Source organism: Sinocyclocheilus anshuiensis, unplaced genomic scaffold (assembly GCF_001515605.1).
Source record: "Sinocyclocheilus anshuiensis isolate Anshui unplaced genomic scaffold, SAMN03320099.WGS_v1.1 scaffold2670, whole genome shotgun sequence".
Lineage (NCBI taxonomy): Eukaryota > Metazoa > Chordata > Actinopteri > Cypriniformes > Cyprinidae > Sinocyclocheilus > Sinocyclocheilus anshuiensis.
In genome coordinates, this window is record NW_015554247.1 from 246,165 (window position 1) to 269,690 (window position 23,526).

Here is a 23,526-nt window from a genome sequence, read left to right on the forward strand (position 1 = left end):
TAGGTGTGGTTGACTCTTAACTTTTATAAAGAATATCTCTTTGGATTTGAGACTTTAGTCTTTGCAACTTTACAGATCTTCTTTATGCACCAAGAGCTTGTAACACTCCAAAGAGAAAGGAAAAATTGAAATCGCATCATATGACCCCTTTAAGTGATTTTGAGAGTAAAATTGCGGTGTCTGCCATTTTCTTTCTTGAGATAGAAAATCATAAAGGTTTGGAAAGACATGAGTTAATGATTAAAATTTTCAGGTATTATGTGTGAACCATCTCTTTATAACCTTGACAAACCACAAAAACATTTTTTATTATTATTAGGCATATGCAGGCAACACTTTTTTATAAAACTGATACATTTCCCAAATCGGTTGGTAGTGCCGGGACTGCAGAGAGACATATCATTATATCTGTTCTTATTTTACTATCGACTTGGTATCAAAGTACATCTCACATCTCTACTCCTAAAAATGAAAATGTTTCTGTCTTTTGCGCAGATTTTCAAATTCGGGAATTTCTGATTCTCATTCTCTCAACCTGCAATCTCCACCTTCGACTCGCCTTCCTAAAGAATCAAGTCCCCTTAAACGGCCCTCCTCCACTCCAGAGCCGCCCGCTCATGCTTTCTCTCCACAGAACAATGGCGTTAAGCCCCAGCCGCCCAGTACACCTAGACCAATCCAGAGCCAGAACCAGTCAGCCTCAACTACAGGACTACCCCAGGTGCTCACCAGTCCCACTCTAAAAAAGAAGAAAAATAAACTAAAACGACGACATTTGGAAGTCGAGCAGGATGCCCCTAAAGCCTCATCCCCAGAAGAACCCAAGCCAAGTACTGAAATCAGGAAGAAGAAGAAGAAGAAGAAGAAAAAGAAGAGGAAGAGGGAACAAGAGGCCAATGGTCTTGAGGGACAGAGAGAGTGTGTACAGTCCCATCTCGAGCCCTATCAGGATGAGGACTGGTGTCTTGGAGAAACTTGGAGTATCATCTCAGAAGCCAAAGAAAAGGAGTTTGAGTCATCTAAAGTGGCAGAGAATCGTGAGACCAAACCTCAGTCAGTGCCTCCGATTGGCCAGCCAGAGACAGACCCCGTCCCGAAGAAGAAAAAGAAGCACAAACTCACAGAGCAGCTGGCAGAGCTCAGCAATGGAGTCACCGTTTCAAAGTGGTGAGTTGGTTGTTTTGATGCGTAAAGTCAGCACCAATATTAAAAAGTTACAATGGGTGCTACATAAATGCATAATGTTAACTGTACAACTTCATTCAGTTTAACTGGCAAATGGTTTATTCTTTTCTTCCAGTGCTGTTGTAAAAGAGGTTGGCAGTGCAAATGCAATGACTGAATACCTTGGAGAGACCAAGAAGAAAAAGAAAAAGAGAAAACAAAAAAACTTCAGAGAAGAGGAGGAGAGACCGAGGGATGAAGAACAACTTCAAGAGACCAATGGAGTCGAGTCTCCTCGTCAGATGAGCAATAAGGGCAAGCAGAAACCTGGTAAACCCAGCACAGGTATTATATATTCAGAACATCATCCATAACTATTCACTTAAACAAATTAGGCTGAATTGTGTTTCAGTCAAATAAACTGTACAGCAGAGTTTATGGCTTTGGGTGCAATTCTTGGTGTGTATCAAAATCTGACATCATATCTCCGAGTTAAACTTCTGGCATTTTCTGTTACAGCTGCAGTGATCGTTTGGGACAGCCAGGTTCAGGATGGCTACAAGCGTGACCAGAATCAACAAGAAGCAGATGGCGTGTCGAGGAAAGGCCCGTGCTCTGCTCCTATGGGCTGGGATGGCAAGAAAAGCTGTGATGTAGTCGAGGAGCTCCTCAAGAACTCCTCAGATAAAGCTTATGGAACTGAGGGTGAGTCCTGTGCGCAAAACCTCTCCGTTTCCTGGAGAAGTGGAGTTGCTCAAATTTAGGTTCAAGAGGTTCAAGACGTGTTCTTTAGGCATTTCGAATGAAAATGGACAATTTCTGTTTCTGACAGAACACAATTGGTAGTTGAATTATTACATTTTAAATTTTTTATGTTTATGTGAAGCACAGCTTTAAGGAACTGAGGGTGAGTCAACTGAACCCTGTGCGCAAAACCTCTCCGTTTCCTGGAGAAGTGGAGTTGCTCAAATTTAGGTTCAAGCAATTCTGAACGTGTTCTTTAGGCATTTCGAATGAAAATGGACAATTTCTGTTTCTGACAGAACACAATTGGTAGTTGAATTATTACATTTTAAATTTTTTATGTTTATGTGAAGCACAGCTTTAAGAAGGAAAAGTTAATTAAGATTAACCATATGACTTCAAAAGCTCTTAAAGTTCTCACCCGCACCTATGCTTGAATTCTTACCGTGACCTGAAATATCGACAGTGTCTTGAATAATTTCATTCATCAGTCCTCAGTTGGGAAGGAGATCCGTCGGCCATCAGCAGAGACGCCATAGAGGATGCACGCTATGCCCAAAACCAGACTGTCATTGACGAGTGGGACAGGGAGTTTGACTGTGGAAAAGTGAGGACTATAACTTTGACCTCTCATTATTTTTCAAAATTAATTTTGACTGGTAGTGACTGTGATTGCATTTTAATCTAGTAGTCAGTCGGAATAGTTTACTACCATACTACTGTACTATGTACACCGCACACTGTCTGGAATAATGTATTATACTGTGTGTGTGTGTGTGTCTCTCTGTGTGTGTGGTGACTTAATGTATGCAATAAAAAAATATAATAATATAATTATAATATATGTATTATGTTTATATAAATTGTGGCTTTTAAAGTATGCAAAAAAAACCAAAAAACTAATCAATAAACTATATATATTTAGGGTTGAAAAGGGGTGGAAAATTTCTGATAAATTTCCGGAAACTTTCAAAGAAATCCTGGAATGTTTCCGAAATTTACTGGAAATTTTCCACTTTTTTGCAACCCTATATATATATATACATACGGGTCAAAGACGAAAAAGGGTTTAAGCATAAAAACAATAAGTGTAATGCTGCTTTAAATTGTTGTTGTTTTAACCCCAAATAAAATGTAAAAGGTTTTTTTGTTTAATTTAATTGCAAAGCTGTTATCGAGGCCATTCAAAATATTACGTTTTTTTTTTTTGTTATGTGTGAATAAAGACTATTTAGTTGTTTCCGTTTATTTGCCTAATAAATGAAAACAAAATTTTTTGTTTTAAACAAGTTTTTGACAGAATCCTAAAATACTTGTTTTCTCTTTATGATGACATGTGGTCTAATAAATTTAAGCACATGCGGTGCTTAACATATTTATTAGACTATTTATTGACTAATTGGGCATCTAAAAAAATAGTACAGTGCTTTACTATTTTTTTCTGCCTTATAAAACGGTAAATTCTAAAAATGCATGGATTACAAAAATATTTATATTTTAGCATTATAAATACTACTGTGACTAAAGAGCTTACACATACTGGTGGAATAACAATTACAGAAACATAAAAAATGATTTTGGTAATCACTAATAATAGGTGGTTTAGGGCAGCTATGGCCCACACCTTACACACACACGTGTGTGTGTGTGTGTGTGTGTGTGTGTGGGTGTGTGTGTGTGTGTGTGTGTGTGTGTGTGTGTGTGTATATATATATATATATATATATATACATACATATATATATTAGTGTTATATGCGAAGTGATTCAATTTCTTTCCTCTTGAATAGGTAAAGAAAATGAAAAAATACAAAAAGGAGAAGAGGAGGAATGCAAATGTCTTCCAGAAGATCCAAGAGCATCGTAACTTGTGGTCAGTCACGCCGGGAGGCTGGAGGAGCAGTGTGGGGTTTCACCACTGAAAGGTACTTTGACACCTTTGTTTTCTCCCTAGTTCAAATAATAAACACTTGTTCTATGCCAGGTTACAAAAGTACTAAACAATTATCCATCCTTTCTATCATACACTGAAATCAGACATTTAAACAATTTTGTTTTTTTCTTCAATAGATTTTTACTGTATTTTTCTTCTAATAAACATTTGCAATACACTTGGTTAAAATATGGCTCAACCAGTGGCCTCTCAACTTGGCCAGTCACACAAAATGATCACGTTTTGGTGACGCTAAAGACACAGGTTACGTCTACTGCATCACTCTGATGTCATCACACCAGTTTTAGAGGTCAAGAAAAGATTTGTGCTCCAAAATAAAGACTCCATCAGTAAAATAATGTGCAGGTTTAGGTGGTTTATAATTAAAAGGTCTTTATTCAGAGCAAATGAAATAAACAAGGCCTATCTCGATTATTAAATAGTTGTTTGAATGTGTTTGTGAGAAAATATTGTGATAAAATTCCAAAATATTGTGAGAAAATTCCATTCACATTCTGCTGTTCAAAAATTGAAATTTGTATTAAAAATAAGTGAACATGAAGTATCGTTTTCCTTTAGACTTCTGTTTTGTGAAGAACAGTATCAGTCAGCTTGAAATGAATTGGTGCATCCATCATTTTGTCATTTTTGGCTACATGTCCCTATTTAAAACACTCTTTACCTAAAGGGATAGTTCACCCAAAAATGAAAATGTGATGTTTATCTGCTTACCCCCAGGGCATCCAAGATGTAGGTGACTTTGTTTCTTCAGTAGAACACAAACGAAGATTTTGAACTCAAACCGTTGCAGTCTGTCAGTCATATAATGGAGGTGAATGGGAGTCACGGCTTTGAGAGTCAAAATAACATACACAGATTAAACCCTGCGGCTCGTTACGATACATTGATGTGTAAAGACACGAAACGATCGGTCTGTGCAAGAAACTGAACAGTATTTATATCGTTTTTTACCTTTGATTCACCGCAATGTCCGAACGGTCCTGAGCGTGTTCTCAACAGCCGGCACGTGATGCGTCGTCTTCTTGCTTTATGGCGAATCGCAGGCTTATAAGTGCATTACCGCCACCTATCTCTCAAATGGACGATTGACACTCCTAATTGAGATTGTAGATAGAGTGTCAACTCCTAATTCAGATTGTAGATAGTGTCAATGGTCCATTTGAGAGATAGGTGGCAGTACTGCACTTATAAGTCTGCGATTCGCCATAAAGCAAGAAGAAGACACGTCACGCGCCAGCTGTCGAGAACGTGCTCCAGACAGTTCGGACATTGCGGTGAATCAAAGGTAAAAAACGATATAAATACTGTTCAGTTTCTTGCACAGACCGATCGTTTCGTGTCTTTACACATCAATGTATCGTCACGAGCCGCAGGGTTTAATTTGGTTTTGTTTGTGTATGTTTTTTTGACTCTCAAAGCCGTGACTCCCATTCACCTCCATTATATGACTGACAGACTGCAACGGTTTGAGTTAAAAATCTTCGTTTGTGTTCTACTGAAGAAACAAAGTCACCTATGGATGCCCTGGGGGTAAGCAGATTTTTGGGTGAACTATCCCTTTAAACTTTTACAATGACTTTTTTTTTGGTAAATTTTTTATCAGTTGTAATTTGGAGAATAAAAATGCTCAGTTTTTATAACAAGCAGTTTCACTGTCTTATTGCAGTTTTGAAATGTGGATCCCAATCATGTGTCCTGACCAGACCAGTTACTTTACTGGATCAGAAGCAGTCGGATTTGTCTCAGATTCTTCTGAAGAACACAAGTCCACCCAGAGTGCAGCAGTACTGTGAAATAAAGCGATGATGCTGAGGTCATCTCCTGAGGCCTTAGTCACCGTCTGAAATCCAAAATCTACGCCAGTAATGGTGCCCTTATGATCTTAGGATCATAGGAAATAGGACAAACTGTAGTTTTGACCTTTGATCTCAATTATTCTTATTGTCATAAGAACAAATGTTTACCAGGGCCAGTTTTATCTTGGCAAGATTACACAATTTGGCGAGCATTGGGGCTGTAATGGCCAGTGAGGAAAACTACATAATCTGGGGTCTTTTATTAGGAGGAGAATCCTCAAACTTTCTGAAAACAGGGCAAAATGAAGCCCCTCCCACCAGCGTTTTTACATAATCTGACTCAACAAATAACATCACTGTTCCCATTATGCAACTTTTGTTCACTAAATTATTTAGCTTTTTCATATTTGAGCTGGATATTATTAGGCACTTATTTCCTGAATGGATCATCTAATTCCTTGCCTCTGTTGGAGGAAGATTTAGTTTGCCAGAGACTCATTGCAATACAGTTATTGCTTGTGATTGTATATTTTCAGGTCTTGTCTGCTTGAATACTAGCTCATCCTTCTCAAACTCACCTTTGCAGTGTTTTGTTTTTGTCCATAGGAATACATACTGTACGCATTTTAAAGGGAAATGAGTCTCTTGTGACAGTTTCTGCAGTTTCTATAAGGTATCTCTTCAGATTTCCCAACACGCCACCATTTTCCGTCAAACGGCGTGGTGTTTTATGCACAGTGCTGCATACAACAATGCAATACATTTCATCCATGTGAGCTAAAACGTAAAAAAAACATGGGCCTTAACACAAACGACTGTGTTTTTGCCAGGAGGGCTGAGTTAGTGTGTCACGTCCTGTATCTCTTTTCTACTCTCTATGCAACTACAGCAATCCCATGGATGCTCTGTGAAGGGGTCAGTCCAGGGAAAAACTAGACAAAAGCTGGTCCAAATATCATCTCTGTGAGCTGTAAACGCCCTGTCCGTTCCATGTCTGTTAGCAGTGCTATTATACATTGGGTCAAAATGATGTACATGCTTATCCACTGAAGAGCCGTCATAGGAGTAAACCAATGTTGAAGCTTTCCTATTTAGGACATTGTACAGTCTACCTTGTGCTCTCTGTGCCCCCTCCAGTCATTCTTGTTGTTAAAAACCATCCCCTCATGAATCCTTGGGTTTTAGAAAAGTTGCCTTGGTTTAATTTTTATTGCAAATTATACTTATTAAAACGTGTTAAATGCACATTGCTAATGTATTTAAGGTTTGTGGAATTGTAAATGGGAAATTTTATTAACCAGTAGATGTGTCTTTTGAAAGGCTGCTCTGAAGTCTTGTTCAGGACCCAGATGCGTTCTGTAGGATGTCTGTATTCTCTTAGAAATTCACTTCAGATAGGTTATTTTCAAAAAGCCTGAAAGCTGAAGAACACAAGAGTGTCTTTGTCATATTTGAATTGATGGTTCTGTACCTAATACCTTTTCTGAAAAAGAGAAGTCATTCAGTATTGCAAATACATAAATATAGATATACTGGTGCAATAAAGTTGTGATTTTTGTGAAAGGCTTGTTTTTCAGGTTTTCTTTTTCCAGCATATTTTTGAAGGTAATAAACAGAAAATGTGAGTTTGGATGTTTGTCAAACAAAACTAGTGTATGGTTTCAGAAGAATATAGAGTTCAAGGTGCGCAGACTTCATGCAAGAGCCTTTAAAGTTCCATTGCACACTTATGGCGCTTTTCCACTGCATGGTACGGCACTGTATGGCTCGGTACGGTTCACTTTTGGGGGGTTTTCCACTGGGTACAGTACCTGGTACCTGGTACTTTTTTAGTACCACCTCGGTTGAGGTTCCAAGTGAACAGTACCATTACCAAAACGTGACGTGTAAACTCTGCTGATCACGGATTGGCTGGAGAGAATCTTCGCTACCTGCGTGACTGAACTTGCGACACAAACACAACAGAATCGCTAGATTTAAATCCACACAGCCAGCGAAGGATTGAACGCAACTGTTTTGAACAAGTGCACCTTTTTTTAACAACCAAAAAGTGGCTGTTTCGTTGTCTGTTGAGGAAGTACAGACGTTCCTCTCGTTGATAGCAGAGGAGCGGATCGAGCGAGAGCTTGATGGGGCGATGCGGAATGAAAAAGTTTTTCAGGAGTCGCGGCAATAGAGGCGGCGCAACTATAACGACATGTGAATAATCCCGCCCACTCTAAAGCGGTACTAAACTGCAGTGGAAACGCGAGCCGAGCCGTGCCGTGCCGTACTGAGCCGAGCCAAGTCGTATCACGCAGTGGAAAAGCGCCAATACTGTTGTTGGTTAACAAATTACACTACATTTGAATAAAAGTCCTTTTGTTGAAAAATTGTGTAAATCACTTTCAAACTATGAATATCCCACTATGTGTTTAGATTATTTTAATGGTGGATTTTCTGGGTCTGAAACAAGGGTACTATATATATATGTATGTATTATGTATATGAGTGTTTATGTATATGTATGGTTTATGTATATGTATGCATGTATGTGTGTGTATGAGTGTGTGCAGAGCACACAAAAGAGCTAGAATTTATTATAATGCAGTTGAACTATTTGCAAATAATGTTCTTTTTGTTTTATAATATGCACACATTCACTCTTAATAATATGCAGAAAACGGTTCCAGTAATGTTTTGTCATGTTTGAACGAATTACATATTTTCATTTCAAAATCAAAATGGCAACATTTGACAAAACATTGGAGTAGTTTGTCACTAAATTACAGTCATTCTTTTAACATTTCTATTGTAAAACAGTTGACATAGGCTTATATTAACTGTTTAGCTAGCTTATATGTTACCGTGAACACTTTCACCGTTAAAACTGAAGCTCCATGCTGGAACATTTGGCCGCTGAGGTGGACCAGCCTAAAAATGTAACGTTTTACAATTTTGTCATCCAAGATCATCTTTTTAGGAGCTTTTTGATTCGGCCTGGATTTGGACTTGAATGAGCTGGACTTGAGTCAGAGTCTGGTCTTAAGTCTGTCTCAGGTCCGAGTAGAAGACCAGGGCCCGTATTTATCAAGCTTCTCGAAGTGCCATTTTAGTCTTAAGTGCTGAGAATTCATTAAATGTACTCCTACTTTCAAACTTAAGTATAAAAGCAAGTTATCAAATTTCTTAAAGCTAAGAATCACTCTTACTCTCCCAGTTATTTAAGACAGATCGAGAGGTCTCTCAAGTGGTTAGCAGTTGCCAGTAGGGGCTTGTGATGGCGCTGAGGAGACAGAGACGTGCGCGAATCTTTCAGGAGAGGAAGAATGTTCTTGAAATGTTTGACGATGAGCAGTTAATAAAACAGTTACATTTCCTCAGTTATTCAAACAGAAACGAGCAAATAATATTTACATTACCAAAGAACATCATAACTGACTTCAGTCTAACGCGAGTATTGTATGCTCTTTAAAAACACTCCCGTTATAATCAGTGAAGCTACCTACACTGTATCATGAATAAATCTCTTACCCCTTATTTATACTGCACATGTCTGCGGCACGTTACGGCTCCGACACGGACACCGGAGCGGATCCCGGCTACTCACCAGCAGCGCTGCGGCAAGTTTCTGAAGCGGCTCTCCGCGCTGCATCAGTAAAGATAGGCGCCTATATTTTTGACAGATAATAATAATAATAATCGTCTTGCTGTCGTCAAAGTAATCAGCAACAGGCGATATCTCTGATTATCGTCGATACACGATACTATCGTCTACTGGCACAACCCTAAATTGAAGGTTGTGATGACGATTCGTTTCCTTACCATAATGTATTCTCTTGAAAATTCTTTATTGTCAAATGTGTGTTGAATGTAAACTTCTGTTAGGAATTTAACCATTCAATGTGAATTTATCTGAGAATATTCTTAAATAAGTAAATCTATTCAGTGATTGGTCCATGCGTATTTCGTCATCCAAAATCCCCGTTTGTGGCACAGCAAAGTGTCGTGACTCAACCCTAAGACTGACACTTAAGATTTAGACCAGGTGTGTCCAAACTCGGCCGGTGTCCAGAAGAGTTTAGCTCCAACCCCAATTAAACACACCTGAACCAGATAATCAAGCTCTCACTAGGCATACTAGAAACTTAAAAGCAGGTGTGTTGAGGCAAGTTGGAGCTAAACTCTGCAGGACACCGGCCCTCCAGGACCGAGTTTGGGCACCCCTGATTTAGACCTACACTTCGCTTAAATTATGACTGAGATGCTTGATAACTAACTTTTAAGCGCAGCTTTGAGCCAAGAAGTTTTTTTTACACTCAAGTCAATTCTTAGCAACGTTCTTGAGAGTAATTCTCAGAGGCTTGATAAATACAGGCCAATATTTATAAGAGTATCAGGACCGAGCAGGGGGGTATTCCAGAAAGCAGGTTATGTGACATACCCGGGTATGTTTGAGGATAAGCGAGCGGATAACCTCAGCTTTCGGTTCCAAAATCGGAGGTTACTTTCAGGGTATGTAAGTAACCATAGTAACTTGCTCTTTGAAGATAACCTGCTCCGGAGCAGGTTACGTTCCAGGGTTAGTTCACTTCAGCGCACGTGTGATCTACTGGCGAGCCTTCAGCACACAACATTATATAATATTGCAGTATGTAATATATTTGTATGATATGTTAATGATGAAGCGCTAATATAAGTAATAAATAAGGTAATATATTATTCTAATATGTTATTATATTTATTTTATTGGCATATATAACAGTCATCTGTATAAATTATAAAACACTATGACAAGGTAATATTTAATTTATTATATATTTATTTATTACATTTTATATTATCTCACACATGGATCGGCATTTTCTATAATGTCTAAATTCTAAATCAAAATACATATCTGATATGACTTAATATACTTTATAATTGGCATTAAACAAATAATATAATTCATATTCTCAACGATTAAAGATTAAACGGAAAAAAAATAAAAATGATTGCACAACCATCAATTAGATGGCGATATGCACTAAGCATGTAAACGACCATTGAACAAAATAAGAAGAAAGAAATGGCATGGCGCGCTTTTTCGTCGCTCTGTTGAGAATGTCTTGAGTCTTAATCAGGAACATACTCCGAGTTGAATGAACTTACTCCCGGATGTGTTTTTGGAACCACATACCTCGAGTAAGCAAGGTTTGGGGTTAATCAATCGAAAGTTCAGGGTTTAGCTAACGGTAAGTTAACCGTGCTTTCTGGAATACACCCCTGGTCTTGACTAGTCATAGAAAATATGGTCTTGGACTGAGTCAGAGTTAAATGTCAACATTAATGTCAGATAGTCCTATAGAACATACAAAACCGCTTTCTCTTGACAATGTGATCAGCATGCAGGGATCTTATCAGAAAGTGCCTGGCTTGTAAAGCAACCGACAGGCTGACTATAGAGGAGGTTTTACCGTATCAGTGATTCACAGAAATGGTTCGCTTTGAAACTGTGTTTAACCGAAGAGAAAGAATGAAGGTGTCAGGACTGAAGCAGAAAAGAAACCAGCTGCACGTGACCTCAGATTTCATTGACACCATCAAAACCAGGAGTCAGAGCACAGCTTTCTGAATTACAGGTAATGTTGTTCAAGATATTAATTTGATTTGAATCATACGGCCATGGCACAGAAGATGCTTTTGAATGTGGTGTCTGCTGAAAAGACGCGATCACGACAAGATCAATGAAGTTGTGGTGCCTGACCTTTTGGAAATTCTAGAAGATGAAGACAAGATGCAAATTAATAAGCAAAAAGTCCTTCCCTGCTCCCCTCACGAGTCAAGGCATTGGCAGGCCTTTACCAAATTATTTAATATCCGTATTAAAATGACTTAATTATTAAAAATATAATGCTCGTCTTGTTGATCATTTAATTTCAAAAGCAACAATCCCTCCTTTTGCTACTATAACAGCTTACACTCTTCAGGAAAGGGTTTGGGATGTTAATTGAAGGGAGTGTTTTCATACTTTGCCATATCATCAGAAGATGCTACATACCTTAGATAACTGTAAAGGCGTTTGGTTATGTAAATGTTACTGCTCCCAAATGGAACTATATCAGCATATGGAAGTTTGAGAGTCACACAAGCCACACGAGTGAGTGATCATTGATTCAAATACATGAAAGAAATTCTTTTCCACACAAAATGCATGTTTATTATTTGGAACCAGTCAAATGTTCAAGTCTTGAGTAGTTTGTGATCAAGGGTTGAGCTCTACCAAATTACGAGCTCCAAAATTGCAAAATCACGTGTTCCACTAAGTACGATGTTGTTTTTGTACACATTTTTGCTAATAGTTTTTTAGTTCTGAAAATGTTTATTTAGTCACTTTATATTGTCATATTCATTGAATTCATGACAAAATTAATTACGGCAATTCCTTCTATATTTCTACTCATGGGTGCCACATTTGTGTAGTAGTTGTAATGTTTCTACAATTAATTTACTATGAACTCTTTGGTTCTGTTGCCTCTACAATGACCATATTCAATTTGTAAAATAAATCAATTATTATTAACAGAAACCACAGCATGAACTTCCCAAGATTTATTCAATGGTTTAGAAAATGGGAAGAAAAAAAATACACATGTATTTGAATGAATTTCCATTTCTTTTCCATGACCTGTCTAGTCATTTGTGCTTACCGGATTTTTTAAAACCTTTTGATTCATACAGATTAATGAATCATTTGGACCATTTTGTGAACAGGTTCTATGAGTTTTCCAGGCTTTGAAATCACAATAATAAAATATTTCACTGAATTTTGTTTTATCATGACAGCGCAGACCCTGCAAGTCACATGACAACAACAGTTGACTTTATTTCTGTAAAAGTATCCAAACACACAGGATGTTCATAGACATGAACAAACCGGGCTTAAAGGGTTAGTTCACCCCAAAATGAGAATTTTGTCATTAATCACTTACCCCCATGTCGTTCCAAACCTGTAAAAGCTTCGTTCGTCTTCGGAACACAATTTAAGATATTTTGGATGAAAACCGGGAGGCTTGTGACTGTCCCATTGACTGCCAAGTAAATAACACTGTCAAGGCCCAGAAAAGTATGAAATACATCGTCAAAATAGTCCATCTGCCATCAGTGGTTCAACCGTAACGTTATGAAGCGATGAGAATACTTTTTGTACGCGAAGAAAACAAAAATAACGACTTTATTATTAGAGACACAGAGGAGCCGAATTGTTGAATAAAGTCGTTATTTTTTGTTTTCTTCGCGTACAAAAAGTATTCTCGTTGCTTCATAACGTTACGGTTGAACCACTGATGGCAGATGGACTATTTTGACGATGTATTTCATACTTTTCTGGGCCTTGACAGTGTTATTTACTTGGCAGTCAATGGCACAGTCACAAGCCTCACGGTTTTCACCCAAAATATCTTAAATTGTGTTCCGAAGACGAACGAAGCTTTTACAATTCTCATTTTGGGGTGGAGTAACCCTTTAATGAAGAGTTAATTTAGCTGGGCTCCATTTTTAACTATATGTTGTAGTTTGGGCATTAAACATTCCGACTCTGTTCTGCTAAAATAGTTGTTTAGCCAAAATAACTTCGTACTACCTCTTGCATAAACTGACAGCTGTTGATCACTACAGGTAATTGAATTGAACAAATGGCCCATTTCAATATAACTGCTCTTTTGGAAAAAAATGCTCTGCATTTTGTATACCAATGACATACCATTTACATTCCTAATTACACACATTTTGCTCACTGCGACACTTCTGGACAATGTTTTTTCCTATGAGTCTTCAAGCCACTTGAATGAGTGAAACTCTTCCCACATGAAGCGCAGAGATACGGCTTCTCTCCAGTATGCAGTCTCTCATGAACTTTCAAGGTTTCTTGCCGATTGAAACTCTTGCCACACCGTAAGCACTTGTAAGTTTTTTCCCCGCTATGGATTGTGAGGTGGCGAGCCAAGTCACTGGAATTAAAAAAGCCTTTCCCACACTCGAAGCACACGCGAGATCTCACACCTGTATTGTTCTGCTGGTGCTGGTGTGAAAAATTCAGGTGTCTTTTTAGGACCGACGCTGAAGCAAACTTTTGATCACACTGGTCACAGGTAAACATACTTTGGTCGGAGTGAGCGGGCTGATGAAGTTTGAGACTGATGAGATGCGTGAAACTCTTCTCACAGCGCTCGCACGCGTACGGCTTCTCTCCAGTGTGAATCCTCATGTGCACGCTGAGGCTTCCTTTACACGTGAAAATCTTCCCACACTCAAGGCAGGTGAAGGGTTTCTCTCCGGTGTTGATTCGTATGTGTCTCTTCAGGTTTCCTTGCTGTTTGAAACTCTTCCCACACTGAGGACAGGTGTAAGGACTCTCTCCGTTGTGGGTTCTCATGTGACCCAAAAGGTTTCCTTTACGTCTGAAGTTCTTCCCACACTGAGGACACGCGAACGGTCGCTCTTTATCGTGATTTCTCAAGTGACTCAGAAAGTTCCCTTTGCGTGTGAAACTCTTTCCGCAGTCGTGACACGTCAAAGGGCTTTTCTTTTTAGGAATTTTCATGTGACACAAAAGGTTTCCGTTAAGTGTGAAACTCTGTCCAGCCTGAGGGCAGGTGAAGGATTTGTTGACTTGTGTTCTGTTTTGTGAGGAATTATTTTCAGTCCGGAAATCACTAAAAGATTGTTCTCCATTTATGAAATAATGAGGCGTCTGATACTGATGTTTCTCCTCCACTTCGTTCAGCTCTTCACGTTCTACTTTCACCACTTTTAGGTCTAAAATTAACAGAATTATGATAATGTCATATTAAGAGGGACGATATGAAACAAAAGGAAACGTTCTCTTTTTATTGTGAAAACTACAGGAGCTGAATGTGTTTATATGATTAATGTGTGTTTTACTGAGGTTCAGTGTTGGGAAGGTTACTTTGGAAATGTGATAGGTTACAGATTACAAGTTACCCTATTTAAAATGGAATATGTAGTGTAACTATTTCAATTACTTTATTAATGTAACTGATTACATTTGATTACTTTTCTAAATTTCTAATGAATGTTTTCAACTGGTAATCACTTTCAAACATTTAAAGCAGGCAGTGTTAACCTTACTGTAGCACTCAACACTGATTACTATCAGAAATCCTTCATCACTTGAATTAAGATTAATATAATTTAATTTTAAAAGCACAGCCACCACAAAATTAGACTTTAGCAGCTCTTCTTAAGGGATCATTCATAACAAGAAATAGTAAATATTAATACAAGAAATATTCAGATTGTAATAGTTAACATTTTCACAAGTAACTAATTTAATTACACATTTTTTCTCAGTAACCGTAATGGATTACAGTTACATTTATTTTGTAATTAAACTACGTAACGCCGTTACATGTAACTAGTTACTCCCCAACACTACTCAGGATAATGTTATTTATTTGTATTATTATTATTATGCATCAAACAATAAACATATAGAAAAGACAGAACCTCCACAGGAATCAAATAACATCAAATCTGCATGTAAAGTTTCACAAACAAAATTAAATAAATAATAAAATACAAATAAATTTAAAAGGGAAAAAATTATATTATAAACACACACAGAGAAAAACCTTATGCATCAGTGGTATTACAAAAAACAAAATCATAATATTTCAAGAATCGGTCACTTTTCTTGTTTTTAATCAACTTAAGTGATTTAAGAAATGCATTAACTTCAATTAAGAAATGTGAAAAAGTAAGCTGCGAATTAGAATTTTTTTTTTCCAAACATGTTAATGCTAATAAAACTTGCAATTCGAGGTTATGACGTTAGATGCATTTGATCAGATTTTAATTCTATGATTATTTCACTGTTCCTGTGATTTTATAACTTCAGCCACCAAATGAACTGGTGAACTGCTTGATTTTTTTTTTTTTCTCAGCGGTCAGTGCTGGGTTAGTTACTCGAATGTAATATATTACTCATTACTAGTTACTCCTTTCAAAAGTAATATTGTTACTTTACTTGTTACTTTCTGGCAACAGTAATTAGTTACACTAGTTACATTAATTTTTCTTCACGCCCCACAGAAGATGTAACTGTGTATCATCCACAAAAAATTCATAATTTCACCAAAATCCACATTGGATCGCAGTCAGAAGTTATTACAAACACTCAATAGTGATTGATAGTGATATTAGTGACATTCAAGTAAAGTGTTGTATTAATCTCATTAACTGTCATGTGTAGCTTGAAGCTAATTGTAATTTCTCCGTTACCCATATACGATTATATTTCATTATGTATTTTATCAAATCACATAAGTTTGTAAGAAACTGTTTAATTTTCCTAAAATATTTTTAATTATAGTAATATAATGTACCACATGCTGATCAGAGGGGTGTGGGTAGGATGTAATGCCAGAGTAAAGTAAGCCACAACTTACACAACAGTGTTCAAATCATCTTTTTTCCTGACAAAATCAATATAATGCAATATTTCTATCTGCTGGATGTAAGCTTTTCCATATTCCAAGCTTGCCTGCTGCACTGGGTACATCACATGCATGTGCGAGTCATGAAAATTATGAAAATAAATCTAGGAATTATTTGATTGTTGGATTTTAAATCAGCGGGGTTGAGGCATCAAAAGTAACTAAGCTGTTTTATGGATGGTCACTGTAATATTATTACTGAAATCTTATTAGTAATTACTTACACTACTAGTTACTACAAAACGTTATATTATTACAGTAACTAAAATACTAGTAACTAGTTACTGCCCAACACTGGCGGTCAATAACACCAACCTATTTGCTCGTCGTTATCTTCAGCTTTCGTTGTGCACTCATCTGGACTAACGCTATCTGAGTGATTTATTTATTTGTCTGTCTGTCTGTCTGTTTGTTTGTTTTCAAACGATTAATTGTAGCTTATTAGAAACAGGTAAAAGCCGTTAGCTATAAAGGAATTAGCAGCGCGAAATGTCTTAAAGGGGTCATATGATGCGATTTCAATGTTTCCTTTCTCTTTGGAGTGTTACAAGCTCTTGGTGCATAAAGAATATCTGTAAAGTTGCAAAGACTAAATGTGGAAAATAATGTGTTTTTTTTTACCTTAAACCGCATAAACACATTTCATTACACCAAATACACAACATAATGTTCTTTTTAGCAGCATCATATGACCCCTTTAACTCACTGGGTTTTGTGTAACGGTCTTGAAGACCCGTTTGTAGACCAATTCGACTTATGTTAAAACCTACTTAACCTACAGTTAACTAACTGATACATATATTAACTTATATTAACCAAAACAGTTAACATTCATTTAAAAGTTTGGAAAAATCAATTCTACGGTAAAGTTTACGACCAAACAAATGGGCTATATATGTTATCTATAAACAGAGATGGGCACATATACATGAAATACATGAAAATGTATTTAAAATAGGCTACAAATACAAAATACTGTGTGGAAAAATGTAAACATTTTCCATCCATTTAGATTACATAGTTTTAACATAAACAAATTAATAAACTCAAATGTGATCCACATTCGTCAGTCATATGTGAATGAAACGGGTAAGATTTATGTAATGGTTCACTGCAAAGTCTCCAGTGTTAAACATGTGTTACCACCAGTGTTGGGGAAAGTTACTTTTAAAAGTAATGCACTACAATATTGCGTTACTCCATAAAAAAGTAACTAATTACGTTACTGTAAGGGCTTTTATTAGTAACAGTACAGGTTTATCAGCTCAGGAAAGTCTTGAGGTCAGTGGAGTTTGCACTTTTTGGTTTCTAAGGTAAAAAAGGCTGTTTTTTGAGAGAGAGAAATGAGGCTAGTACAGGAATTACTGTTTATCGCAGCTATAACAGAGGCGAGAACAGGAAGTAACTTGTGTCTTAAGCCCTATTCGCACGGGATTAGTATTATCTGGGGACCTTGTGTGATTTTGAAATTAACCCCCCACATCTGAATACGGGATTAAGATCACAGACAAGCTCCGCAATTATAGTCACCAGGTAATACTAATCCCGTGCGAATAGGGCTTTAGACTTTCCACAGCGTTAAATCTAACTACCAACTGTTAAAATGTTCACACATGAATACATTATACACTGTAAACATTTGCAAAAGATCGCACTGTGTCAGGTCACTCCTGGACTCAAGCTCCATTTCCCATCAGACATCGTGGCCTTCAAACATGGCCTCCATGGACGCCAACTCCCAGCACACACTTGCGATCACACTGATTAGTCACACTTGTTTCCAAATACACATTTACTCACAGCCACAGTTTAAAAGGACTTTGATTCATTCAGCTCACTGCGAAGTATACGCTCAGTTGCTTTTGTCTCTGTGCTTTACCAAGCTTTTGTATCCTGTTTCCTACTTTTGATCTCAACCCATTTTTTGTACTTTGTACTAGTGATGCAATGTCCGATTCATTTCCGCGAACCGGTTCTTTTCAGACAGATCGGCTCATTGAATCGGTTCAAAAAGCCGATTCATCAGTTCCTGACGTCATCAAGCAATAACATCTCTACGCATTTCTTTTCTAACAACGCAGTGCCATGTTGTATCAATGAAAAATTCAAAAAATGTAAATTAATAACAGTCATAATAAACAAGCATATTTCCAGAACGCGCCTCAGGCTTGCACAGTATCATCAACTTACTCATCAGAATCTACGGTAATCCTCGGCAAACTTCGCCACGGCTCATTCGGTTCTTGTTGAGTCCTCGGTAAACAGTTGGTTGAACCGGCTCATTCAGTTCTTTTTGAGTTGGATGTGCTACATCGGCTGTGCATCCTGCGTCATCAAGCCGGAACTAAAGTTCGATTCAGTTCGATTTGTGAACCGGCTCGACCGGTTGCTTCCTGAGAACCGGCTCAAAAGAACGATTGGTTCAAGAACCTAACATCACTACTTTGTACTCGATCACTACCATGACACACTGGTATACACAAATAACACACTTCGGGGTCCAGGCGGCACTTACATGTTGTGCTGAATCACATTACTTACTTGATGTGTTTCAGGGTGGAGTTTTTTCTCAATATTGTGTTTGGCACTCATTTTTACTCTTAACATTTCTTAACATCTCTTAACAATGTTGTTGTTTTTTTCCTTCATCGTAAATAAAAGCACTGTTTTCAGTCTGTTACGTCCTCTTTATTTCCAGGTTCACCAGTAAACTTGAGATTTAATAGGATCATCTTTCCTTTGGGAGGAAGTCATTACCTCCACTGGAAACGAGAGGTTAAAGGAGGCATGCAGGCACACTATGCCTCCCGGAGACTATGGAGGACTTTTCCCATAATTACTAACTCACCTTGGAGCTTTCATAATTGTTATTAATTAATTGTTACATGCTAGTCTTTATAAGCTAATGTATTTTGACAGAAATGGAATGTGATTTCTTGAGGAGTATTGTCAATAGATAGACTGCTGCAAAAAAAAAATGGAAATTTTGACCCTTGAGAGATTTGGCCACAATTAATACTGCATTAACGTTAAAGGTCATAACTCCCACTATTCACTAGGAAAAACTCCTACTAGGAATTTCTACTCCGGACTGGTTCCTCAACCCTGAGTGCAGCAAGCGACATCAAATCAACCCAAAACGTTGACAAAACCATAGTATTTCTCGTTTTAGTAAACCGTTATTCCTCTTAATCTACAGCAATTTCCCAACAATTATAATTATTTTTTTTATTAAAGATCACATCCTTTTTTTTATCCCTTTACAGTTACATTTAAAGTTGTAGAACATCCACAAACCCAAGTTCAGATTCTGATCAGACTCAACTTTTTTTTAACACATTTAACACATTAATTTTATCATAAACTCTTGATTGAATGTCCTTATTGCATTCTGTTAATTCTCTGTCCAAAAAAGGCTCTCTTGTTCTCTCTATGCACTGATGAGCAACCATATGCAAACCAGATCTCATGTGAAAAGCAAACTGAAAACTGAAAATTAAACTTTTATTTATAATTTGAAAAAAAAGGAACAAACGCTGCAAAACATCTAGATTCTATAGTTTCATTTGAAATTTTTAAATGCTTTATTTACTAGAGTAAGCAACAAAGTAGAGCTCCACAAGACTCATTTCACAATAACAGAAGAGCTTGTTTAAATGGAAAACACACTCATTATTAACGACAAGTTTTGTTCACTGAGCTGCATTATATATATTTCTCTCTTTATGCAACACATGAGAGGTGAACCAGCAATGTGTGATCTCTCTACATGCACTGGTTCAGGCTGGTGCTCTGGCTCAGCGGTGTGGAAAGCGCCGGGTGACTCAGACGGCACGTGTAGGTTCTCCCGGAGCTCCAGCGCTGCTTACTGAGCTTCAGAACGCTGGTCTGGGAGAAGGTGCCATCGGCCTGACGCTGATACGGAGCCGTCTGCACCTCGTCCCCCGTCACGCCGCTGCTGTCCTCAGACCAGGACATGGTGACACCGTCAGGGTAAAAGCCCTGAGCCACACACACCACACTGACATCACCCTCAGAGAGCGGAGAAGCAGGAGGAGCCAGCAGGAGCAGAGACGGAGGAGACGATGGACGAGCTAAGGAGGAATGAGTTTTAAAACTAGAGTCAGTGAGAATGCCATCAGTTGATATGGCCATCATGGTTCAAATTTTATACAAAATTACATTTCACAGCAAAAATTCTAAAATTAATCAATTAATTCAATAAATGTAATTTATTCATTTTTTTGTTTTGTTTTAAAAATGAAGACAGAAATAGACAAAAATACAAATAGAAAGTGCATTTTTTTCTTTTTTATAGTACATTAGTTCATTGTTTATTTTAAATAAATAAAAGTCATAGTAGTTATCTGTTACAAAATATCATCGAAAAAAATTTATTGAAAAATAAACATGGAAATTAATTTATTAAATGATTACTGAATTATTTAAATTCAAACAATAATACCCTAAAATCAAAATTAATACATTAGAATCAAATACAGTTTAATATAGTTGGTGGAATATGATTGGATTCTAATGGGACAATAACGTGGCCATTAAGTTATATTTGGGTAAAATCAAATCATGTTCCACCAACTATGTCTGTCTTCATGAAAATGAACAGTAATCCTATTTTTCAATAAGTGCAAAAAAAAAGATTATGACTCACCGATCCTCAACTCGGTGCCTCCGCCGATGCTGCCATGGCACCGTGCAACAGCGTCGTACAAAAACCTGGTCTCCACAGCACACTGCTCCTGCTCACACTGAACGCCTCAACGTTCACAAAACTGAAGCTCAAAGTGGCAAATCAGGAGGAAATTTCATACATGTGGCATCAGAAATCGTAAAGAATGTTTTCTAATCATTCCTGCCTGGATTGGAGCTCCTGGACTGAATGGGACGGATCTTCAGGATGACTGAAACACTCTGAGGTTTTTGTACGAGTGGCTCATTGAGCTGCAGCACTGTGATGGTTTTGACAAATGATGCAGCCGCAGTAATACACCGCTTCGTCCTCAGCTTCCACTCGGCCGATGTTCAGGTACTCATCCACACCACTGTCTGTGTATGTGAATTTGCTGGACAGACCACTGGCTCTGGTGCTATCAGCTAGTAAGAACTTTGGAGTATCTCCAGCTTTCTGCTGGTACCATGAAATGGTCCAGCTACCACTATCATCTCTCCTGCAGAGAATCTTTACATCTTGTCCTATGTTCACGTTCATGATCTTTTCCTGGGTCAGATGCACTATGGCCTCAAACCCCGGGAAAACACAAGAATCCCAAATATAAACATGTGATCCTGAGATCTCTTCGATGGGATTTCCCATTGGACCCAACAACTACACACCAAGTTTATAAAATATAAACATGATGCTTGATAGCACTTCTCATGCTTGACAATCCTCCAGTCTTTTTGCTTTTTAACCTTGTTTCTCTCAAATAAGCTGGACATTATGTTTACAATACTCATTATAATGTAAAAATGGCTTCAGAGGGCAAAAGCCAAGCAGGAACTTTTGCGTTCATATTGGGAAACAAAAATGAATTGAAAAAATGTCTTACCCGAGAGAGAGAGGAGTCCAGCGAGAGCGGTGGTGCTCAGGATCATCATGGTTACTGGTGGAGGTGATCGGAGATTAGAGACGAGTGTGTATCTTGTGCACTTATAAGGAGAGGCAAAACACTTGGTATCTCACACACACACTTTCACCACATTAGTGCGTCTCCAAATTTGCATGCATGTAAAAAATAAAAAGAAATGGGGGCGGGGATTGGTGAGGGTGAGGGAGCAGATAATAACACCAGAAATTTACTACATATTATTTAAAGACTATTAATTTCAAAGAATTCTATAAAATGGATCTTATTTTTTTTTCCGGGTCGTTGCTTTGAGAGTGGATTGTTTGCTGCTACACCACAGCGCTGTTGATTAATTATCTATAACAGCAGCTCTGACAGTGCAACAGGTTTATATTATGTAATGTGCTCGTTCTGATGCATTCTCATTTCTATAGATTTTGATTTTAAAGCAGATTTTGTAGGAGGAGTTTGTACTTTGCAGTTTGTCGCCGACAAATTGTATTTGTTTTAATAAAAAGGGACTAAAAAAGATTCTAACTCATTTCACAGACTTTCCACGCACCCATTAAAAGATATGATGGGTTCATTAGTAAATAATGATCGTAAGGATGGGAAATGTGTGTGGTCTAAGAGGAATAAAACACCTCAGGATGTGTGTTGTTATAGGAAAATAAAAAAAACGTTCTGGCATGACTGTAACAGCACGCCAGCTGATGATTCATTTCTTATCATAGATGCTGAAAAAAAAAAAACCGAAACAAAATCAATCATCAATGCTAATAATCTTCTTTTATTTCATTTTCTCCCCTGAATATCTCAGTGTTAGCACTTCGCTACTGGATAATATGGTGATACTAAGAGCTTCAGTAGTTTTCAGATACTGTAAAAGTATCATTTTAACAATGAGATGGAAAAAAAAAATTATCTGTATGAGAACCAACCAACATTACAGGAATTTTGTCTATTAGCTTTGTTTCAGAAGTGCACACTGCTGTCTGTTAGACCTTCATTAGTGAAAGCAGAACTCTATTAATAGAGTTTCATCTGGAGGCCATGAATTTGCTTATACTTTCTGTTCTGGCTTTTTTCGGTTGAGCACGGTTGACTTTTTCCACTAGTGTGCTTCGCTTCACTGAACATTAAATCGCATTTTATATCCACAGCTTTTCAACAAACTCACACACATAATCTGACCTGATGGTGGGAAATGAGTCGTGTTTGAGAGCCCAAAAATTACTTGTTCTGTTCATTCATTCAGTCATAAGACAAGAAATTAGAGCAAATAGTCAACTTGTAGCTTGATTACGTGCCTTTCATACCTAGCAATATCTAGTCTGTTAACAATTCAGACCAAAATACTAAGCTAACACTGGCTGAAAGTGAGTGGCTAACAGTTAGCATTTTGTATACTGAAATGTGCTAATTGCTGTAACTAGATTGTGGGATACACTATAAGATTAAATATCTGTAATAAATGCTCTGTTTTTGATCGAAATAATTCGGAAATGATTTATTAATCAGTTCCAAAAAAATGTTAATTGTTCGATTTTTCTGATTTATTAAACAGCATGATGTGAATGCCGGAGTCATCGACAAGCTCCAGAATTCTTTTGATAAATAGGAACATTTTATTAACAAGACACAAATCTGATGAGGAAAATTATTTCATTTCACAGTAAAAAGTCAGGCTGATTATTTATCTTAGATCAAACACTGTACTTAATCTGTGGCATAGTTATATTTCTGTCATAACAACTCTCAGAGGGATTGGCATGGTAATGTACATGACAATGTTAATGTATTTGG

General features: G+C 37.4%; 3 protein-coding genes across 3 annotated transcripts in view; 1 reads left to right on the forward strand and 2 right to left on the reverse strand.

Annotated features, from left to right (window-relative positions):
• The window catches only part of LOC107671242 (ubiquitin carboxyl-terminal hydrolase 36-like), a 23,859-nt gene extending 17,406 nt beyond the window's left edge, over nt 1–6,453 (forward strand). The window contains exons 16-21 of the mRNA XM_016464141.1: nt 496–1,167; nt 1,301–1,509; nt 1,684–1,869; nt 2,400–2,515; nt 3,698–3,832; nt 5,528–6,453. Of these exons, the coding sequence (XP_016319627.1) occupies nt 496–1,167; nt 1,301–1,509; nt 1,684–1,869; nt 2,400–2,515; nt 3,698–3,829 (1,315 nt within the window). The 3' untranslated portion in view covers nt 3,830–3,832; nt 5,528–6,453. The remainder of the gene's footprint in view (nt 1–495; nt 1,168–1,300; nt 1,510–1,683; nt 1,870–2,399; nt 2,516–3,697; nt 3,833–5,527) is intronic.
• Nucleotides 6,454–13,410: 6,957 nt separating this feature from the next.
• Nucleotides 13,411–18,997, reverse strand: LOC107671243 (zinc finger protein 239-like). The gene is made up of 3 exons (XM_016464142.1): nt 18,984–18,997; nt 18,893–18,897; nt 13,411–14,435 (listed from the first exon to the last, which is right to left on the reverse strand). Exons 1-3 carry the CDS (start codon nt 18,995–18,997, stop codon nt 13,411–13,413), a joined length of 1,044 nt encoding a protein of 347 aa, XP_016319628.1.
• A 734-nt stretch (nt 18,998–19,731) lies between these two features.
• LOC107671244 (Ig heavy chain Mem5-like) lies at nt 19,732–21,467 on the reverse strand. The gene is made up of 3 exons (XM_016464143.1): nt 21,113–21,467; nt 20,805–20,843; nt 19,732–20,229 (listed from the first exon to the last, which is right to left on the reverse strand). The coding sequence occupies exons 1-3, from the start codon at nt 21,465–21,467 to the stop codon at nt 19,901–19,903; spliced, it is 723 nt and encodes a 240-aa protein (XP_016319629.1). The 3' UTR covers nt 19,732–19,900.
• Nucleotides 21,468–23,526: the final 2,059 nt, after the last annotated feature.

Excerpts from the sequence above, each read along its gene's own strand:
- LOC107671244 (XM_016464143.1), bottom strand. The coding sequence starts at position 21,467 with ATGGGAAATCCCATCGAAGAGATCTCAGGATCACATGTTTATATTTGG. Across the intron at positions 20,844-21,112 it reads CGGCTGCATCATTTGTCAAA|GCCATGGCAGCATCGGCGGA; the intron begins ACCATCACAGTG and ends CTGTTGCACGGT. Across the intron at positions 20,230-20,804 it reads AGGCACCGAGTTGAGGATCG|CTCGTCCATCGTCTCCTCCG; the intron begins GTGAGTCATAAT and ends ATTCCTCCTTAG.